The sequence below is a fragment of the Cannabis sativa genome, chromosome 3, assembly GCF_029168945.1.
Source record: "Cannabis sativa cultivar Pink pepper isolate KNU-18-1 chromosome 3, ASM2916894v1, whole genome shotgun sequence".
In the NCBI taxonomy this organism is placed as follows: Eukaryota; Viridiplantae; Streptophyta; class Magnoliopsida; order Rosales; family Cannabaceae; genus Cannabis; species Cannabis sativa.
In genome coordinates this window covers 55,592,117-55,616,425 of record NC_083603.1, presented here as the reverse complement: position 1 = coordinate 55,616,425, position 24,309 = coordinate 55,592,117, and the positions used below count along the sequence as shown (strand labels likewise).

The following is a 24,309-nucleotide window of genomic DNA, read 5'->3' as shown; positions in this document are numbered from 1 at the left end:
ATTCGAAATTAAACTACAACTTAATAATAGAAAATAACATGGTTCAATATAAATTCATACACAATTCAGAAATTATAAGCATATAGCAAGTAGGAATGACAAGTGAAAATACTAAAACATACAATCCTAAATAATTTCCAAGGTTTTCAACAAACTGATATCAGTGTCCCGTTTAGGCGAGAGTCAAATCTACCATCCATTGAATAGAGTTGTCAGCTCATCTAAAATGTTAAACATTCTAGCAACCTTTTATTCGATCAAGATTGGAATTCAGCGTTGTCCCGTTTAGGCGAGAGTCAAGGCAATTCTATCTTATGGGCTTCCACCATTGTTTCGCAATTTGCAAGTCAAGTATGGTCGCCACCATTAGGGTGATCCATACCATACAAAACACTTACAAACTACTTATCATTCGAGATTAAACGGTGCGAAATTGCTAATGAACGTTCCTCCATTAGGGAGGATTACTCACTAAAACAAACGCGGTGTAAAACCCACAATGGAGATCGAATGTCTCTTGATTAAAAGCTCATTATTTAAATAGAGTTGTATTTTCTTTGATTCTCTTTATTTAATCTATTTATTTTAAATATATATTTATTTAATTAAAATTTCCAATTTAGATTGAAAAATTCTAAATATAAATTTTAATTTAATATTTATAAATTTTACTTAGATGGATATGAAAATAATATGAATTATTTCCATCTTAGTAATAATTTCCAATAAATATTTAGAAAAATATTCAATTTAAGCTGTTACAAAATTAATTTAAATTAATTTACAACTCAAATTTCATTTTCTATAAATATATATTGCATTTCAAAAAAAAAATTAAAGTATTCAAGGATACAATTTTCGAAAAATGCATGTTAAAATAAAAAATTAATCCTGGAAAAATTATTTTAATTTAATGTTGGCCCAAAATTAATTAATAAAAGTAATTTACAACAAAAAATATAATTTTCCTATTTAATTAAATATATAAGAAAAATTTCAAATATTTAAGTATGATGATGAAAATCAACTTAAATATTAATTTTCTATTTAATTAAATACACTAGAAAAATACTTCAAGCAAAAATATCACCTATCTAGATTTTTCTTGGACTAATTAATTCAATTTCTAATAATATATTTTAATTCATGTATTTTAAATTAATCAATTAATGAAAAAATCATTGATTTAAGTTGGTCCAAAATTAAAATAAATAATTTACAACTTTAATTTATTTTTCAAATAAAATTCGAAATTCCAGCATTTGAGAAATGCAATTTCGAAATTTGATTAATAAAATAAAGAAAGAAATATATTATGAAAATTATTTAAATTTAGTTGAAAAAATAAATTTCAACTAAAAATAATTTTCTATTTAATTAAGTGTCATGAAAAAGAAATATTTAAGTATCATGATGAAAATTAACTTAGATATTTAATTTTCAAATTAATTAAATGTATTAAATTCAAGAAATAAGTAATTAAGTGTAGAGAAGGCTTAATTATTAATCTCCAGTTTAATAATAGGAAAAAATAAATTGTACCAAAATTAATTATTTAAAATAATTAATTTCACAGTGTATAATATTTTCCTATTTAATATTAGAAATAATAAGTAGTCTAGAAATAACTATCTAGAAAATATCTTATTTAACTAAGTATCTTTTCCACAAAATTTGAAAAAATAATATCTAATTTAAGTTGTATTAGAAAAAATCTAGAACTTAAATATTTTTCAAATTTAAATTTAATTAAATATCAAAAATTAAGTTATAACTACTTTATTTGAAAATATTCCTTTTTAAGTTAATATTCGAAAAGATATTAACTCAAAAAAATATGTAAAATATTCCATTTTAAGTTAATATTCGAAAAGATATTAACTTAAAAAATATCTAAAGAATCTTAATAATCAATGCCTAAAATTCCTCAACTTAATTTTGAAATTTGAAATTCAAAAGATATTCAGATTTAAGTTGGTTAGTTGTAGATAACTAAATATCAACTTAAATAGGAATATTTAATGAAAAATTTAAATTAAGCTCCCGAAAGAATCTAGATGGTTATAATTCTATATTTAATTAAATACAAGAAAATACATATAGTTTAGCTTAGAATAAAAAAAAAATTCTTTAAACTATAATTTTCTTAAATTAATTTCAAAATAAATGAAATTAATTATGTTGCTAATCAATTTTATTAGGTTAAACTAGTTTAATTAACCTAGTACAGTTATTCAAATCAGGCAAATGTGCCTTCACAATTGGGGTGGTTCATGTGAGGGGGTGCTAGGTTCAGTATGTTGTACCCACTACTATGCCTCCCAACTCTCACACAAGGCCCAAAAGAGAGGAATTTAACCTTAAAATGAATAACTGTTATTAATTGAATAGGCCCAACAACTAAATGGGCCTAAATAAAATCTATCAAGAACTATGATAATTTATTTAGCAACATTAACCTATATGCATCTATAATGAAATTAAACATATAGGCTCATACAGACACACTTTGGATGGTCCTATCACGTTGCTAGGTCATACACAAATGAAAGAAAATTGTATATATACCGGTTACAAATTATTTACTTGACCAAGGGAGCCATCAGATCATTAGATCTGACAAAAAGTAACCATGGCTATTTGCAATCAAGTAATAATAGGTTTTGAAAACTTACAAAAAAGCTAAAACACATACTCCTGCAACAAGGTTAGCTGGATAGTTGGATGTAGGATTTATTTAATTTTAAATAAATAAATAATTTCGAAATTTTTAATTAATTAAATAAAATATTTATTTTCGAAAATTTAAAATAAAATTTGAAATATTCGAAATTTTTAAAAAAAAATTTAAAATTAAAATTAAACCTACAATTTTGAAAAATTAGGTTTCAACCAACCTAAATATCATTTCAAAATTTGCTAACTACTTTTAAAATTTAAATGTTATTTTATAAATAAAAATTAAATAAAAAATTAAAAAAGATAAATGAATATATTTTCCAGATTTTAAATGTAATTTAAATAAATAAAATAACAAAATTTAAAAGTTAGCAAAATATCATATATCTATTTAAAATTACATGATTATAGTTATCTTATTTTAAATTTAAATAAGGTCAAATTATTTAAAAAAAGATTTAATTTAAAAATTTAAAATCTGACCTTAAATTTAAAAATAAGATAGGATATAATCAAATTTAAAAATAAGATAGATAATTAAGCAAAAAAGATAGATACTAACTATTTTAAATTCAAATTACACTAACATCTTGAATTAAATTTAAAAAATATTAAATTAATTCATAATGATAATTAGAATTGAATTAGGAATAGTAATATTATAAATATAGAACTACACAAAAAATCGGAAGTTAACTCCATGTAAAAGCATGAAAAATCGAAGAAAAACGAAAAAATTGCGAGCTGTACGGACAGTTTTCGCGATCGCAGGAAAATTTCAGCACAACTCCGTTTTTTTTTTAATCTTCAAAAAATCATAACTAATTCAAATTAAATCGAAATTGAGTTCTGTAAAAAAGTAACTTGCTTAATTTTTTTCCATACTATCCAATAAAAATAATTCCAGAAACTGATATTTAATTATTTTTAACGAAAATTCACAAACACCAATCAATCATCAAATAACACTCAATACAACATGATACCATCTAAAAACAAACAAACAATCGTTTTAAAGTCCAAATTTCTTGCAAGTAAATAAATTACCATGGCTCTGAGGCTAGTTGTTGGAATTTATTTTACCAGGATCTTAGATCTACTCACAAGTATGTTCATTAACACCCTAAATATGAACTTTCTAAAACGATGAAATAAACATATATAAAGTTTAGGAAACCTTACATTGGGTGCAGCGGAATATAATGACTCCTTCCATTCAGATATCTAGCCCTTGATTCCTTTCTGTAGGAAAGCATTATCAATATCTGAACCTGAATCTCTTTTTCTGAATCTTTGATGCTGAAACTCCTTCTTGCTGAAAGTCTTTCTTCACGATCTTCCTCACTATGATTGAGGTATCACTTGCTGTGTGTGGGCACTACTCATACACTAAGTATTTCGAAATTTAAGGAAGAAGAAAGAGAGAGTGGGTTCGGCCAAAGATAGGGAGAGAGAAGGCTCAGTTTTTTCTGAATGAAAAAGTAGAAAATTTAAGTGTTAATTTCCTGAAGCCTTCACTATCTATTTATAGCATTCCACTAGGGTCAGGTTTGAATTATTTGGCATTAAAGTAGAATTGCACTCTCAGTATATAGAATGCTCTATATGTTCCACCATATAGATGCATCATTAGTTATCCATTGTTATAATCCTAATGTGATCACTGATCCTCTATATGAATGATCTACACTGTAAAGGGATTAAATTACCGTTACACCCTACAATGTATTTATTCCTTAAAACACTTGACCCCGTATAAATGATATTTTAGCTTATGTGAAATGAGTACTCCACCATTTATGTTCGTTTGGTCAAGCTCGAAGGAGATCATCCTTTGCTTACTATTCGCCAGATAGAAGCTATAGATTCCATGTTTATGATAGCGCTCCCACTCAATTGCACTACCGTGTTCCCAAAATGTACGTATCACCCTGACCTAAAAGTAGGCTTAACTAACAAATCAAAGAACACGAATAGCCTCTCGAGATTGAGCCTAATCATATTAGGATTAAGATCATTTGATCTAGGATCAACTAGGCGATATTTATTTGAATTGATATTACGGTAAGTTTAATAAATCTAAGTCAAAATTCAATATCGGTCCCTTCCGATGCATACTCCATGCATCAAACCTGAGCTTTACTTTAACCAATGCTCTGGAAAGAACATAGCACTTACCCAAATGCAAGTAAACTCTGTTGTAGATTATCATATCAGTAAAACCCTATGTCTGATAAATCTAGGAAACTTTATTCACATAGTCATGTTTACTTTCCAATCAGTTGACGGCACAATAAACAGGATCAAGTATGTGAAAAGGTTTTCAGATGAATTTATACATTATGTACATATAATCATGAAATAAATCATGTGAACCATGCAACATTAAATGTTATTTCTGATCTATATTAATAAGTAAATCTGATTATATTGAAATGAGTTTTATTTAGGGCATAAAACCCAACACAATGATCCTCTCTGCCGCAACATGGAGGTGTGTGTGGATGACATGCTTGTCAAGTCCAAAACGGCTGGGGGCATATGGAGGACCTAGACAATGCTTCAAAATCCTCTGCAGCTAAAACATGAAGATCAAACCCAGAAAAGATCCAAGCCCTTTTGAACATGAAGTTGTTGGGTTTTATGCCGTACATAAAACTCTTTACAATCTGATTAGTTATCAATATAAGAAATTTGAAGTGATTTATGTTTGCATGAATTTTGCATGATAATGGTTTAATATGTTTATTACATTTACACACAAAATCAGTTAAATCCAGATCATATGTTTATTCACAATTACAGTATCGTCAACACAGTGGAATGTGATTGCGATCATATGAATCAAAAGACTGAGTCCCTGTTTCATACGTGTTTTGGATTTACACTAATGTGATAATCAACGATGATGTGTACTTACACTTGGAATAAGTGTTATGTTCTTTCTAGGACATTAGTAAAGTATACTAGTTTCTAATGTATGGAGTATACATTGGACTGGACCAATATTGCAACTTAGTTAAGATATTATAAACTGACCGTTATATCTTTCCAAGTCAATATCAGTAGTTGATCTTAAGATTAAAAGAATCTAAATCCTGATATGCTTAGGCTCAACTCAGGAGTGCTATTCATGTTCTTTGATTTATTAGTTAAGCCTACTTTTGGGTCAGGGTGATACGTATATTTTGGGAACATGATAGTATGATTGAGTGGGAGTGCTGAACATAAATATGGAATCTATAGCTTCTACTGGTGTATAGAAGTTAAGTGATGATTCCCTTTGAGCTTAGCAAATAGAAGTAAATGGATGAGCTCTTGTTGAAGTGACTAATTCTTAGATCACTAAACATCATTTACAGGTAGCTAAGTGTTTTAAGGGGCAAAATACATTGAGGGGTGAGAACGGTAAAATTATCCCATCTCGATGTAAATCATCTATATAGAGGATCTTTGATCACAATAAGATTATAACAATGGTTAAATGAGATAGCATATCTATATCGTGGAACATATAATATGCTCTATATAAGTCTGAGAGTGCAATTCTAAGTTCTAAGAGTGGATTCAACGAAGAATTAATAAGTAGGAATTTACTTAGTAAATTCGGTTCACTTATTGGAAGCTCAGCATATAGATCCATGGTCCCCATTCTAGTTGAGAATATACTGCTTGTAAGACTCAATAATTGATTCGTGATTAATCAATTATAATTCTAAAGTTAGACTATGTATAATTTGTGAATTTTCACTAAGCAGGGACGAAATTGTAAAGAAAAGAGATTCTAGGTTTATTTATTTATTAATGGACTTTATATGTCTAATTAATAATTAAATTAAATGACAATATTATTTAATAATCTATTTTAGTTATTAAATAATTAGTTTTGGCATTTAAATGGTTAGAATTGGAAAATTGGCGTTTTTGAGAAAATAGAAATAAAATTTGTGAAAACTGCAAAACCAAGTGGGGCCCATTACACACACCATGACCGGCCACTTTAAGTAGTTTTTCAAATTGATATTTTCATTATTTTAATGCCAAATAATTCCTAACCTAAACCTAGTAGTTTCCTATAAATAGAAAGTGATGGCTCAGTCAAAACAAAAGTTTTCAACATAAGTTTTCATAAGCTTTTCTGTCAAAAAATTCTCTCTTCAGAAAAACTAAGCCTTCCCTTTCTCTTCTTTGGCCGAAATCATTCTCTCTCTTTTCTTCTTCTAAATTTCGAACCTTAGTGATAGAGTAAGTGCCCACACACAGCAAGTGGTAACTCAATCATAGAATGGAAGACTGTGAAGGATCACACACAAAGAGAAGGATATTCGGGCTCAGATCTTGATAATACTCTGCGACAGAAAGGATACAAGGGTTAGAGATCTGAGTGGAAGGAGACATTAATTCCGCTGCATCAGTGTAAGGTTTTCTTAACTTTATATGTGTTTATTTTATCGTTTTAGAAAGTTCATATTTAGGGTGTTAAACAACATTCTTGTGAGTAGATCTAAGATCCTGGTAAAATAATTCCCAACAACTGGCCTCAAAGCCATGGTAATTGATTTTCTTGCAAGAAATTTGGACTTTAAAACGATTGTTTGTTATTTGGATGGTTTCATGTTGTATTGAGTGTTATTTGATGATTGATTGATGTTTATGAATTTTCGTGAAAAATAATTGAAATTTTGTTTCAGGAATTATTTTTATTGGATAGTATGGAAAAAATTAAGCAATTTATTTTTTTACAGAACTCAATTTTGTTTAATTTGAATTAGTTATGATTTTTTGAAGTTTCGAAAAAATATCGGGATGCAGCCTCACCCACGCGCGCGCGGAACCGAGTGCACCTCGGTCATACGCGTGTTCGGACAAGATTTTGTCCGAGCAACACGCACAGGGTGTCTGAACACACCCCTCCGCGCGCGTAAATGCTGCAGATCCTCTCCCTGCGGCGAGTTTTGTCGGCAGGCAACCCAAGATGCGCGCGCGAACAGTATGCTCAGCATACTATCCGTACAGCTCGCATTTTTTTCGTTTTTTTTTTCGATTTTTCATGCTTTTTCATGGATTTAACTTCTGATTTTTTGTGTAGTTTTGTATTTAGACATTTACTATTCCTATTTCAATTCTAAATATCATAATTAAATTAATTAATATTTTTTTTTAATTTAATTCATGATATTAGTGTAATTTGAATTTGAAAATAGCAAATATCTATCTTTTTTTGCTTAATTATCTATCTTATTTTAAATTTGATTATATCTTATCTTATTTTTAAATTTAAGGTCAGATATTAATTTTTTATATTAAATATTTTTTTTAAATAATTTGACCTTATTTAAATTTAAAATAAGATAACTATAATCATGATATTTTAAATAGATGTAAGATATTTTGCTAACTTTTAAATTTTATTATTTTATTTATTTAAATTAAATCTAAAATCTGAAAAAGATATTTATTTATCTTTTTTCATTTTTATTTAATTTTTATTTATGAAATAACATTTAATTTTTAAAAGTAGTTAGCAAATTTTGAAATGATATTTAGGTTAGTTGAAACCTAATTTTTCAAAATTGTAGGTTTAATTTTAAATATTTATTTTAATTTATTATTTTCGAAATATATATATATTTTTATTTAAATTTTTTCGAAAATTAAATATTATTTTTATTATTTAATTATTTTTTCGAAATTTAATTATTTAAAATTAAATAAATCCTACATCGAACTATCCAGCTAACCTTGTTGCAGGAGTATGTGTTTTAGCTTGTTTGTAAGTTTTTTAAAACCTATTATTGCTTGATTGCAAATAGCCATGGTTAACTTGTTGACAGATCCAATGATCTGATTTTAACTCATGGCTCCCTTGGTCAAGTAAATAATTTGTAACAGGTAAAATTTACAATCTTCTTTCATCTGTGTATGACCTAGCAACATGATAGGATCCATCCAAATGTGTGCCTGTGTGAGCCTATATGTTTATTTTATTATATAGATGCATATAGGTTGTTGCTAAATAAAATGTCACACCCTGATAGATTTTATTTATGTCCATTTAGTTTTTGGACCTATTCAATTAATAACAGTTATTTATTTTAAGGTTAAATTCCTCTCTTTTGGGCCTTGTGTGAGAGTTGGGGGCCAATAGAAGTGGGTACAACATACTGAACCCAGCTCCCCCTCACATGAACTACTCCAATTGTGAAGGCCCATTTTCCTGATTTGAATAACTGTGCTAGGTTAATTAAATTAGTTTAACCTAATAAAATTGAATTAGCAACATAATTAACTTTTAAAATATATGAAATTTATTTTCATTTTAATATTTTAAAGTTAATTTTAAGAAAAACACTTTTAGTTTTATATATTTTTTCTAGACAAACTATTTGTATTTTTCTTGTATTTAATTAAATAAAGAATTTTAACTGACTAGATTCTTTCTGGAGCTTATTTTAATTAAATATTCCTATTTAAGTTATAAATTAGTTATTTTAACTGATTTTTCATATCTAACTTAAATTTGAATATTTTATTTAATTTTAAAATTAAGTTGAGGAATCGTAGGTGTAAAGACGGCTTAGTTTAATTTGAAAATTAGCAAATAATTATGTTTAATTATGGAAAATTATTTATAGATATTTAAATAATTATTTATGCTGTTAGTATTGAATTCTGAAATGCATTTTATGTCATATAGTGATTTTCATAATTTTGCATTTCCGGTGCCCGGTAACATGGAACTCGGCGTTTGGCTCAGTAAAATCACAACTTAGTATGTTAGTGTATTGGGACGGTTTATTAGACATTGGGAATGTTGGGAGTGGTCGGGAATGTAGAATTTCCCAAAATACCCCTTTAGTGCTCTTTATGTTATTTTTATGTGAAGGGGCAAAATGGTCATTTTGCCCCATTTATGTTTTGTCCTTTTGTGGACTTTATTTGGTTAAATTGTATGGTTCTAATTGATAAGTGTTAGCTGAATATAAGGTTGAGTTTGCATGATTTTCTTTATTTCAAAATTAGAAAAGTTAAAAGAAAAACCAAAATTTTCTCAAAGCTCTCTCTTTCTCTCTTGTTCGGCCCTCCTTGAGAAGCAAGGAAGTGGGATTTTTCTTGGTGATTCAAGCTCATTTTGGCAAGATTTTGTGATCTTTAATTTTTGGTAAAGTTTCTTCATCTTGCTCTTTTAGTTTCTTGGAAATTTTGGGAAGAAAATGATGTTTGCATGCTTGATGTGGTTGTGTAGCTGCTGTTAGTTTTTGATGATGTTTGCCGAGGTTTAATCCTGTTATTTTAAGTAGATTAGAGCTAGTTTTATGCATGTTATTTGCTTTGATTCAAGATATGAAATTTTGGCTCAAAACTATGGTTTTCAAAGAGAAATTGTTGAAATCTGTTGCTGTTGTTTTGTTGATGCTTGCTGTAGTTTTCAAAGGTTTTATTATGCATGTTTAAGTAGGTTTGAACTGATTTGAATGCATGATAGTGTTGTTTAATCAAGTTTGAGTTTGGAACTCAAAGCTTGATGCTTTAATGGTGATTTTGGTTTGTTTGCATGAAGCTCGGTTTTGATGCTTTAGAAATGTTCCTTAGGGTCTAAATAGCAGGTCTGGAAGGTTTTGTTTGATTTGGATTGGATTTGAGCAAGTTATGAATTTTTGATTTTATTCTGTGAGGAACCGGAATTCCGGATGAGGGTTCAGGATTTCCAAGAACCGGAATTCCGGTTGTGCAACCGATGTGCCGGTTGGGAGATTTTTAGGAACCCTAGATTTTCTCGTTTTTATGTTATTTGGGGTATTGCCATGCTTTTTATCGATAGGGAAACTTTTAGTTTCTAGTTTAAGTCCCCGGGAAGTGATTTAGCGTATCACTTATTAGTGTTGTGATTGTTATGGTTTAGGAGCCTGTAAACCGCTGTGCAGTTCGTTCCAGTCAGGTTGACCGGCACACCTGAATTCGAAATCGAGGTAAGATTAGTATAATAGTATGCATATGTATTACATGTTTAGCGTGCATGTTAGGAAGCCTCTTAGATTACATTAGATATGTATGTTGGCTTCGTACCATCCGAGCATATCACATTGGTTAGGCTAGAGTATGACTAGCAACTGGAGTATGTAGGCTGATACTAGGGTTGGTGGTACAATGCTATGTGACCGTATCACATCGGTTAGGCTAGAGTATGACTAGCAGCTGCAGTATGACCAGTGAACTGAGTATAGGCTGATACTGTAACACATCGGTTAAGCTAGAGTATGACTAGCAGCTGAAGTATGACCAGTGAACCAAGTATAGGCTGTTACTTGTCAATAGTACCGTCTTATGAACGTTCGGGACTCAGTATCGTGTGGGACACGACAGTTAGGGTTATGGTCAGGGGTATGGACGTCTGATCATAACCCGGGATTTATGTATGATTATGATTTATGCTTTTCTTACTGAGTCTGTTGACTCACAGTGCTATGTTTATGTGTAGGTAAGGGCAAGGCCAAGGCTGAGGAACCGTGAGAGCGAGCCGGCGAAGATTGTACATGTCGGGGCGGTTAGGCCTGGAGCGTACGATCCTCGGGACAGCGGTGCTTTATGTAATTAGTCGCTAGGCGACAAGTATTTTGTTTAGTCAGTAAACTTTTGTAAAGTATTTTGTAATCGGGATCCCGAGTATTTTTGTATAAATATTTTATAAGTTTAATTAAAAAGCAAAAATTTTAATTAATCACGATTTCCATAAACCTCGTTGATTAGCAACGAGCTGCACAGTACGTTTAAAAATCACGTAATACGTCTATGCTAGTTAAGGTGTTACACTAGGCATTAGTTATTAAAGATTCTTAAGATATTTTTTAAGTTAGTTTTAAACTTAAAATGGAATATTTTTCAAATTAAGTGGTTACAACTTAATTTTTGATATTTAATTAAATCTAAATTTGAAAATATTTAAGTTCTAGATTTTTTCTATACAACTTAAATTAGATACTTTTTTAAATTTTTGTTGAAAAGATACTTAGTCAAATAAGATATTTTGTAGATAGTTATTTCTAGACTACTTATTATTTCTAATATTTAAATAGGAAAATATTGTACATTATGAAATTAATTATTTAAATAATTAATTGTGGTACAATTTAATTTAAGTATATTTTTTCCTAGTATTAAACTAGAAATTAATAATTAAGCTTTCTCTACACTTAATTATTTATTTCTTGAATTTAATACACTTAATTAAATTGAAAAATTTAAATATCTAAGTTGATTCTCATCATGATACTTAAATATTTATTTTTCATGACACTTAATTAAATAGAAAATTATTTTTTAGTTGAAATTTCATTTTTTAACTTAAATTTAAATAATTTTCAAAATATATATTTTATTAATCAATTTCGAAATTGCATTTTAATTATGCAAGATGATTTTGAATTTATCTTGAAAAATAGATTAAGTTGTAAATTAATTATTTATTTTAATTAATTCTTGGACCAACTTAAATCAATGATTTTTTCATTTATTGATTAATTTAAAATAAATGAATTAAAGTATATTATTAGAAATTGAATTAATTAGTCAAAGGAAAATCTAGATAGGTGATATTTTTTTGCTTGAAGTATTTTTCTAGTGTATTTAATTAAATAGAAAATTAATATTTAAGTTGATGTTCATCATCATACTTAAATATTTAAAAATTTTCTTATATATTTAATTAAATAGGAAAATTATATTTTTTGTTGTAAATTAATTTTATTAATTAATTTTGGGCCAACATTAAATTAGAATAATTTTTCCAGGATTTATTTTTTATTTTAACATGCATTTTCGAAAATTGTATTCTTAAATACTTTAATTTTTCGAAATACAATATGTATATTTATAGAAAATTAAATTTGAGTTGTAAATTAATTTAAATTAATTTTGTAACAACTTAAATTGAATATTTTTCTAAATATTTATTGGAAATTATTACTAAGATGGAAATAATTCATGTTATTTTCATATCCATCTAAGTAAAATTTATAAATATTAAATTAAAATTTATATTTAGAATTTTTCATTCTAAATTAGAAATTTGAATTAATAAATATATATTTAAAATAAATAGCTTAAATAAAGAGATTCAAAGAAAATACAACTCTCTTTAAATAATGAGCTTTATTTTTAAGATATTCGATCTCCATTGTTGGTTTTACATCGTGTTTGTTTTAGTGAGTAATCCTCCCTAGTGGAGGAACGTTCATTAGCAATTTCACACCGTTTAATCTCGAAAGATAAGTAGTTTGTAAGTGTTTTATATGGTATGGATCACCCTAATGGTGGCGACCATATTTGACTTGCAAATTATGAAACAATGGTGGAAGCTCATAAGATTGAATTGCCTTGACTCTCGCCTAAACGGGACAACGCTGAATTCCAATCTTGATCGAATAAAAGGTTGCTAGAATGTTTAACATTTTAGATGAGCTGACAACTCTATTCAATGGATGGTAGCTTTGACTCTCGCCTAAACGGGACACTGATATCAGCTTGTTGAAAACCTTGGAAATTATTTAGGATTGTATGTTTTAGTATTTTCACTTGTCATTCCTACTTGCTATATGTTTAATAATTTCTGAATTGTGTATGAATTTATATTGAACCATGTTATTTTCTGTTATTAAATTGTAGTTTAATTTCGAATCTTCATTGTTGGTCTAACTTGGTTTGTTTATCTAATGAGATAAATCCCTAATGGATTTTCACCATTAGACATACATAATAGTGTTAGATCTCGAAAGATAAATATTGTATATGCGACATCTAGCTGTTCATCAATTGATGACACCTTAGACTAGTATTTTTACGATATGAAACAAGAAGATTATATAAATAAGTTTACTTTGTCTTTCGCTAATCAAAGCATCGTTGGATTCTTATTTAAACAACGAAATTATCCTAATTCCTCTTAGCTTATTCATTTTGAATTAGCTCAATAACATATCATTGGATGAATGGTCTATAAATCATTTCATGTCATTCTATATTTTTTCTTAAGAAATTAAATGACGCATATGATTATAATCCCGAAATTCTATTCCCAATTGATATAAATCCTCAATCTTAGATATCTCCTACTTGTATGGGCAAATCAGACTTAGAGTTATATTAGTAGTGTTGGTCCAAGAAAGAATTACTCATTATATTTGGTATAAATTAAGTCTTTGACTTTAATTTTAGAATCCAAACAAAATTTTTCTTATATTTCTAATTCCAGAATACAATACAGTTACACTTTCAAGTGTTTAATATCCATCTTCTATTAATGGATTCAAAACTGTATATTAAAGTATGGAATATGAGTTTAGTATTCTGTGACCAGGATCCACTTGCACTATTCTAAGAACTCTTTGATGTAACTATACCTAAGTCATCAAAAAGACACAACCACATTTTTATTAATCTATGGCATTTGTATCTTGTTCATAGTGGATTAGACAAGATCAATCTCTGCATTATTATTATTAAGATATTCGATCTCCATTGTTGGTTTTACATCGCGTTTGTTTTAGTGAGTAATCCTCCCTAATGGAGGAACGTTCATTAGCAATTTCGCACCGTTTAATCTCGAAAGATAAGTAGTTTGTAAGTGTTTTATATGGTATGGATCACCCTAATGGTGGCGACCATATTTGACTTGCAAATTATGAAACAATGGTAGAAGCTCATAAGATAGAATAGCCTTGACTCTCGCCTAAACAGGACAACGCTGGATTGCAATCTTGATCGAATAAAAGGTTGCTAGAATGTTTAACATTTTAGATGAGCTAACAACTCTATTCAATAGATGGTAGCTTTGACTCTCGCCTAAACGGGACACTGATATCAGTTTGTTGAAAAACCTTGGAAATTATTTAGGATTGTATTTTTTTAGTATTTTCTCTTATCATTCCTACATGCTATGTGCTTATAATTTCTGAATTGATATTGTGTTAAACCATTATTGATTTCTATTTATTATTTTGTAGTATCCTGTATAACCATGATGAATTCCATGTTATCACTGTTGACTGAAAATAAGCTAAATGGATCTAACTTTCCAAAGTGGAATGAGCACATTAATATTGCTCTCATAGGAGAAAGTGCCTTGTTTGTGTTAACTGAGCCGTCTCCTGAAGTGCCGGGGGATAATGCATCCAAAGCTGTGAAAGAAAAGTATGAGCGTTGGCAGAAAACAAATGACAAAGCTCTATACTTTAGGCTTTCCAGCATGGTTGACACCCTTAAAACTCGGTTTTCTAAAATAAAAAAGGCTGCTAAAGTAATGACGAAGTTAACTGAGCTATTCGGTAGGGCATCTCTTCCGTCTCGCTTTGACGCGACTAAGAAGTATATCAATGCACGGATGGAACCCCATCAAAACGTGCGCGATCATGTTCTCCTCATGGCAAGTTATTTCCAGGAAGCCCAGGATCATGGTGCTGAAATGGATCATACTACTCAAGTAAGTCTTATCTTGAATAGTCTGACTCCAGCATTTCTGCCCTGCACATCAAATTATGTCATGAATAAGAAGGACATAGACTTTCATGAGTTAGTCAATGACCTTCAGACTTATGAAAATTTGATTGGAGGACCCAAGAAGAAAGGGAGTAAACCTCAAAAATCTGGGAATGGTAATGGGACGGTAAAACCGGAAGCAAATGTTGCCTCTGCTTCTAAACCCAAATCGAAGAAGAAGTGGAAAAACACCAAGAAGCGTGCAAAATCCATGAAAAACAAAAAGGCTGCTGCTTCTGGTGATGCTACACTCAAAGGAAAGTGTTTCTACTGCAATGAGAAAGGTCATTGGAAACCCCAATGTCCTAAACTTCTTGCAAAGAAACAAGGTATTTCTTTCTATAAACTTTAAGAGTTTTAGTGAATTATTATCCATTTTGATTTGTGATTCTGGACTAACTTCGTTTATTTGTTTCTTCTTATAGGCCAAGCTACTTGAACTCAGATGTTATCTTCATGAGTTGGATCGGAAAGCTGGACCAAGGGTGAAGTCGTCCAAGATGAAGATGAAGCTCTTTTATCTATTTTTTGAATTAATTATTTTAGTTTAAAGACAATTTGGATTTCGAATTTTAGTTAGGGATTTTTGTCCCTGTTTTTCTCATATTGTTGCAATATTTTTTATTATTATTAATAAAGTTTATTTTATTTTCTTTTCAAACCAATTGCAATTAATGAAATTGAGCTTCATTTACTTTATCTTAAACAACAATTACCACATTATATTTATATATTTGTATGTGTAAGTGTTTTTATTATTGATGCAAATTCTATAATATTTACAACTCTTCATAGAGTTATATTAAATAAACAATAGAAATTATTTCTATGTTTATTAATAATTGTTAATCCTAATACAATTATTATGAATTTGTTTAATAAAAGGATCTTTTGATCTGATAGGGGTGGAGAAAAGTTAAGAAAACTATGCAGTTCAACGATCTTTTATATCTAATGAACTCTAGATTGTATTCAACTCCACATAATCTCTATCACACTTAGAGAATCATGATCTTTACAACCTTTAGGGGTAGATCATAATCTCTATATACTTAGGGGTGGAGTTTATCCACAATAGCCTATGTAACACATATTTTCTTTAAACATAGAAGTAATATAATGAATTAGCTATTATCAATATAAATCATTGATCTTGATTGTATGTTCCAATTTCGTTTTACTGTTGTAGTAAAAAATTGATACCTATAAAAGTTCTTTGATAATGTGTCACACTGCCTTAATTGAGTGGGAGAATTTGAAAATTCTTTACCCATCTTCATTAGGTTGACACTTGTGATAGGAACTTAAGAACACTACTGAAAAGCAAATCTAATTATTCATGTGGATAGATATAACTTATCATAATTATGAGAATAAGATACAAGAACTCTAGTTCAGTCTATTCGAATGACTTGAACTATGAATTCTTAATCCTCATAAAATTTAATGGTATCTTAGTTTTTGATTACTTAATCTCTAGCAAGTATTTTTCACTTCAAATACTAGTCTGCTATGTTGATGACTTAGTCTTAACTTAAAGTTTCAGACTTATACAAAAGTCACAACTAGATAACTCTCCAAACAATAAAGAGGTTAAATGTATCATTTAACCAGACATCTGCTATTGAGTGGGAGCTATCTTAGATGTAATCAAATATGGAACATTAGAAGATATTCAAGAAAGATTTATGAAAGTGATCTATATGTTAGATATTAAGGAAATGTATATCAGTTATCCTTGTATCTTCACCAACTCATTCGAAATTATGAGATTGTGGTTACTTTGGGGGGGGAGGAATTACTCTATAATAATTCAAGCTCTACCAGAGAAGAATTATAACTTTGTAAATTCGAAATTACCAGAAAGTTATATTGCTGAAGAAAAGTCTACGCTGTATTATCTCACTTCCATATTTTAAAATATGAGAGATATGTCTTCTGTTCATTCAGATGTACTTTTAAACAGTAAGGATTTCAGTATCCCTTGATGAGTAAAGCATATAGTAAAGGGTGTTTCATAAATGTATTTATGAACTAGTTTCCAGAAGTTTGGGTGGATTCAAATATACTACCCTTGATCTAAAGATCAAGACATCTGATTGACTTATTTGCACACTTTGCTTTATGTTAGTGCAAGTGGGAGTTTATTGGGTTTTATGCCCTAAATAAAACTCTTTACAATCTCATTAGTTATCAATATAAGAAATTTGAAGTGATTTATGTTTGCATGAATTTTTCATGCTAATGGTTTAATATGTTTATTACATTTACACACAAAATCAGTTAAATTCAGATCATATGTTTATTCAAAATTACAGTATCGTCAACACAGTGGAATGTGATTGTGATCATATGAATCAAAAGAATAAGTCCCTGTTTCATCAGTGTTTTGGATATACACTAATGTGATAATCAGCGATGATGTGTACTTACACTTGGAGTAAGTGTTATGTTCTTTCTAGGACATCAGTAAAGTATACTAGTTTCGAATGTATGGAGTATACATTGGACTGGACCGATATTGCAACTTAGTTAAGATATTATAAACTTACCGTTATATTTTTCCAAGTCAATATCAGTAGTTGATCTTAAGATTAAAAGAATCTAAATCCTGATATGCTTAGGCTCAACTCAGGAGTGCTATTCATTTCTTTGATTTATTAGTTAAGCCTACTTTTGGGTCAGGGTGATACGTATATTTTGGGAACATGATAGTATGATTGAGTGGGAGTGCTGAACATAAATATGGAATTTATAGCTTATACTGGCGTATAGAAGTTATGTGATGATTCCCTTCGAGCTTAGCAAATAGAAGTAAATGGATGAGCTCTTGTTTAAGTGACTAATTCTTAGATCACTAAACATCATTTACAAGTAGCTAAGTGTTCTAAGGGGCAAAATACATTGAGGGGTGAGAACAGTAAAATTATCCCATCTCGATGTAAATCATCTATATAGAGGATCTTTGATCACAATAAGATTATAACAATGGTTAAATGAGATAGCATATCTATATCGTGGAACATATAATATGCTCTATATAAGTCTGAGAGTGCAATTCTAAGTTCTAATAGTGGATTCAACGAAGAATTAATAAGTAGGAATTTACTTAGTAAATTCGGTTCACTTATTGGAAGCTCAGCATATAGATCCATGGTCCCCATTCTAGTTGAGAATATACTGCTTGTAAGACTCAATAATTGATTCGTGATTAATCAATTATAATTCTAAAGTTAGACTATGTCTAATTTGTGAATTTTCACTAAGCAGGGGCGAAATTGTAAAGAAAAGAGATTCTGGGTTTATTTATTTATTAATGGACTTTATATGTCTAATTAATAATTAAATTAAATGACAATATTATTTAATAATCTATTTTAGTTATTAAATAATTAGTTTTGGCATTTAAATGGTTAGAATTGGAAAATTGGCGTATTTGAGAAAATAGAAATAAAATTTGTGAAAACAACAAAACCAAGTGGGGCCCATTACACACACCATGGCTGGCCACTTTAAGTGGTTTTTCAAATTGATATTTTTATTATTTTAATGCCAAATAATTCCTAACCTAAACCTAGTAGTTGCCTATAAATAGAAAGTGATGGCTCAGTCAAAACAAAAGTTTTCAACATAAGTTTTCATAAGCTTTTCTGTTAGAAAATTCTCTCTTCAGAAAAACTAAGCCTTCCCTTTCTCTTCTTTGGCCGAAATCATTCTCTCTCTTTTCTTCTTCTAAATTTCAAACCTTAGTGATAGAGTAAGTGCCCACACATAGAAAGTGGTAACTCAATCATAGATTGGAAGACTGTGAAGGATCACACACAAAGAGAAGGACATTCGGGCTCAGATCTTGATAATACTCTGCGACAGAAAGGATACAAGGGTTAGAGATCTGAGTGGAAGGAGACATTAATTCCGCTGCATCAATGTAAGGTTTTCTTAACTTTATATGTGTTTATTTTATCGTTTTAGAAAGTTCATATTTATGGTGTTAAACAACATACTTGTGAGTAGATCTAAGATCCTGGTAAAATAATTCCCAAGAGAAGTCACCAACAACAATTGAGGAAGTATAAAGCCAAACAAAAAGCATTGCTGCACTAAGCAGATTTGAGTGCAAGTTGTTATGAAAAATATGAACAATACGCAAGTGCACGTAATCAAGTAGTAAACTCACACATGTGAGGTCGAACCACAGGAAATTGGACTGAATACCACTAGGTTAACTTTATGATTCTATTTGGCAAACCAATAATTTTATGATTGAAAAAAAAAAACAAAAACAAAGAGTATCAAGAAACTAAAATTAACAGCAAAAGATTTAATGAAGATGATAAAATAGGTTAAGAGAATCGTGTTGATTTATTTACCCAATTGTTAATGCTAATTACTACCCTTTTTCTTGATGGGAATGACAGATTAAACAAATTAACCGAACTCTTTTTCAAATCTTTTAGGCCCTCAATCACATGTTATCTAATCAATGTCTGAATTAGATTAACATGTGGTCAACTTCAAGGAATAATCTAAATATCACACAGGTTATCCAAATACTTTCGTTTCACATAAAACCTAGATTATCCAATTTTAGCATTCTCAATTCTCATTTTTCAGATTTTGAATTGAGATCATAGAATATGTAGAAGGTGATCAATCTTAAACATGGAAATACACACAAATATGGATAATTTCACAAACAAGACAAAATGAAGAGCAATTATCATTAACTAAGAAAAAAGTCAATCAACATTCATCGTCTTCCCCAATCGGCAGTTTAGTTTCTAAAACACATATTAACATCCATAATCAAATCTAGAACATAAATTAACATAAAAAATCAAGACTTAAGAAAGAACTAGATGGTGATTTTGCTCCGGATCGTCACAATAGCTTCCTCTCCTTCTTCTTTCACTTTTCAGAGCTAATCTCTGATGATCTTCGTCATAAAATGCGAGTCCCTTAAATAGAAATTAGGGTTGCTACCTCTGAATGGCGAAATTTCAAAACTAGCCAAAAATCCCGTGTTTTGCTCCTCATCGCGACTATATAAAGCCTAGTTGCGATCAAAGACAAATTGGAAAATCAATGCTCTCAGCCTGGCCTCTTAGTCGCGACCCAGGTCGCGACCATAGAAAAGGGTCACGACCATGGGTGAGTCCAGTCGCGACTACTGAAGCTACTTTGGCAGTTTCAGCAGATTTTTCTCCATAATGCCCCGTCTTTTGAACAATTGATACAATTTGAACTCTAATGCCTCGAAGACCTGAAACAAGGAAAATCAAGCGTAAAACCATTCCAAAAGGCAACATTAACTAAGAAAACAATGATGAATTAGTTAAACTAGATTTTCAACTCCAAAAACTCTAACAATTAATTGGGATGCTCATCTTATCACACAATGCACAGATACAACCTGACTTCACAATTGAAACAATGTTATAATGGTTTCAGTCCACAAACCAATAGCCAATATGCTTGCATACTTACCTCTCTCCACTAGTTGACAACAATCTTTTCGGAATCAATATGACTTTTTACGTAAGAATTTATGGCTTAGATATTTGGAAAATAAAAGACATTTTTGGCTAACGATATCATAAGCACATTTAGAACCCACAAGCTTCTCATAATTTTAAGAATTTCACGAAGTGTTCCCATAACTAACCATGATTGAGATTTTTTTTTTTTGTTTTTTTCAATCACTGGACATCACTGAAAATAATTTTTTTTTTCTTTTTCCTTCTTTTATTTCTGATTTTTTTTTTCAAGTGATGTCGAGCTACAATTTTATTTTTTCACAAGTTTCTCAATCAAACAGGACTTTTTATTCTTCTTTTCTTCAACACTTCCACACACTCTATTTTCACTCCCCCAAACTTGTTGTAAGGCTTATGATACCATTCCAAATGTAATGAGGACAAAAACAACACTGTGGATACATCTTTAGTTCAATGGGTGAAGAAACGAGACAGGTTTAGGCTCAATAGGGTTCACTAAGGATTCATTTTATGGTAGGCTTGAAAGGCTCAAACTGTATGGTAAGCACACAATTTCAAAATTTCAGGACATTTCACAATCAACAGCAGCATACAACTATCTTCAACTTATTTCAAAATCATAAAAACAAACAAAACTAAAGCAGAAAAAATTAAAATTAAAAATGTTAAGTCCTCCCCCTAAACTAAAATTCACATTGTCCCCAATGTGCAAATAAAACTTAAAGGAAAGAGACTTACCTGAGACCCCCATCAGAAGGGGTTCGGTGGCGGCTGTTGATCATATGGATGAAATTGAGGAGGTGGCGCCAAATAATTGGGGTCCTCGATCCCAATGTTCATGCGAGTGATAAGAGAGTTAAGTTGAGTGACTTGACTCTCATCATATATACTCCTCTGAACCATGTAATTCTGCATATGGTTGTTTTGTTGAATGATGTAGTTCAGTTGTGCATGTGTGTACTGCATCGCTAAATCAATTGGGCCAGGCAATTGTTGTGGCACATTTTCCTCCTCTGCACTTTGTTCACCAGGGCGCCTTCTGCCTTGTGGTTGAGCTTCTGGTGGTGGCTGGCCATAGAGATGGGGATCCTTGAGCCTATTGACCATGCTCACATCCATCTTTCTCTGCGGCACTACTTTGTTGTCAAAGGGAAACTCATTCACCTCATAAGCTTGACACAGATCAGTAACAATCCCAGCCAACCCAAGTGCACCTCTTGTGGCGCTTTGAACGATCAATTCAAAACTACCCCGAAAAACTTGACCCACACTAATCTTGTACCCTTTCATGATGGCGTACACATATTTCAAACGATCCATTTGCACATCAAAAAAATGCTTGCTAGGCACCAACTGGGCACTCACAAAATACAGCCATATTTTTGCCATAGGATTTATTTCACACTGATGCAACAAATTTGGCGACCAATCCTGCCCATCATTATCATGGAACCTCAACCCCAGGAATCCAACCGTTTCAGCTACATCCACTAAGTCAAGATGTTCATCCTCTTTAATCACCCTCAATCGTTGTTCATCTCTAGTGAGATCGGGCAATTCATAGAGTGTGTTGATCGCATCAGATGTGGCTTGGACTTCCTTATTGCAAACTTTAACTAGTCCATGTTTCCTTTCGGGCCAGTTGGCCAAGAATTCACAAGCCATTGTGACATTGGCTCAGTCTTTGACATCCATAAAACTACCCCAATTCATGCTTTCAATTTGACTCCGGATTGTTTCAAACCTTGGTTGGCGTCTCAACGGGGTATTGGTGTAATCAATCCCCTGATCTTCAATGTAGGGCCTATCCTTCAACTTAAGGAACCATTCTTGAGCCGCTTCACTTACAAATCGGGTTCTATCAAAAGATTGTCTTTGATTGGCCCTAGAAGGATTGGATGATGAACCACCCTCTTCATTTGCCCTTGTTCTCTTTGGTCCCATAATGGCAAAAACACAATTTCACACAACAAATTTTTTGGGAAATTTTGACAACACCTCCCCTAATTTCTTCAATTCCCACAATTTCAATCTTACCAAAATTCACACCATAATATTTCAACATCACCCAAATCACCAAAATAACTCAATATTTCAAGAACAATCAAAATCCACAATACACAACAATATCACCAATAATCCGCAAATAGTCTCAACAATTTCTATAGAATTCAACAATCCCACTCAAAATATTGATCAATACCCAATCATATTACCCTATATTTACTTAAATAAACAATGTAGTATTGATGAAGAAATAGAACTTACTATATGAATGAATTTTCAATGCACCTCCATTTTTGAATGGCTTGAAAAGCTTGAGGGTGAATAGAGTGATTGATTTTGGGTATGAAGATGAGATTAGAATGGGATTTTGATGAGAAATTTGGATGAAATGAGAAAATTTGAAATTTTTGGTGAAGAAAAGGTGTAGGGTCGGCTGAGAGAGTTTAGAAGAGTGATTAAAGGATTAAAATACGGTTTAGGTGTGAAATGGGGCTTTTTAAAGGCAATTTAGGGTTTCAGCCTGATCCCTGGTCGTGACCACATAATGGCCTACTCGCGACCATGGATCAATGTGCGATTTCAAGGCTCTCTGTAAGACCCATAGTCGCGACCATGAAAAAGGGTCGCGACCATGAATCAATCTGGTCGCGACCATGGAACATGGTAGTCACGAACTGAGTGATGGCCCGAATTTTTTTTTTTTTCTTTTTCAACTTTTCACGCTGTGCACAGTTTAACATAAAACAAACGTCTGAAAGTTTACAAAACATTAAAATGCTAAAAATAAATAAACAAAAGTCTAAAAATAACATCAAAGTAACTAAATAACTTGGGTTGCCTCCCAAGAGCGTTGTCTTTATCGTCATATAACCGGACGCTGAGTTGCTTTTCAAAGAAGCGCCAATATGATGGCAGACTTGGCTTGATCAATTTGACTTCCCAAGTAGAGCTTTAATCACTGTCCATTAACTTTAAAAGTTTCTGGACTCTCGCCTTTCAGTTCCACCGCTCCATATGGGAATACCTTAACCATTTTAAACGGTCCCGACCATCTTGACTTCAATTTGCCAGGAAAAAGTTTCAACCTTGAGTTAAAAAGTAAGACCTGCTGCTCGGGTTGAAATTCCTTCCTAACCAAATTTTCGTCATGCCATTTCTTTGTCCTTTCCTTGTATATCCTTGCATTCTGATACGCTTCATTTCTGAATTCTTCCAGCTCATCTAATTGTAACAGTCTCTTCTCTCCTGCAGCTGCTAAATCCATGTTCAGGATCTTCATTGCCCAATAGGCCTTATGCTCCAACTCCACCGGCAGATGATAGGTTTTTCCATACACCAACCTATACGGTGACATTCCGATAGGTGTTTTGAATGTTGTTTAGTAAGCCTACAATGCATCATCTATTTTCCTTGACCAATCCTTCCTCGATCTTTGCACTATTTTCTCTAATATCAGCTTAATTTCCCAGTTGGAAATTTCAGCTTGGCCATTACTTTGTGGGTGGTAAGGTAGAGCAGTCCTATGGCGGACTCCATATCTGGCTAGTAGAGCTTCAAACTGTTTATTACAAAAATGACTCCCTTCTTCTCAAAT

At 30.9% G+C, this 24,309-nt stretch overlaps 1 protein-coding gene across 1 annotated transcript; it reads right to left on the bottom strand.

Annotated features, from left to right (window-relative positions):
- Positions 1–23,670: 23,670 nt before the first annotated feature.
- On the bottom strand, positions 23,671–24,069 carry LOC133036183 (uncharacterized). The gene has a single exon (XM_061112691.1). It carries the CDS (start codon positions 24,067–24,069, stop codon positions 23,671–23,673), a length of 399 nt encoding a protein of 132 aa, XP_060968674.1.
- Positions 24,070–24,309: the final 240 nt, after the last annotated feature.

Coding starts and splice junctions, on each gene's coding strand:
- LOC133036183 (XM_061112691.1), bottom strand. CDS start 24,069: ATGTCACCGTATAGGTTGGTGTATGGAAAAACCTATCATCTGCCGGTG.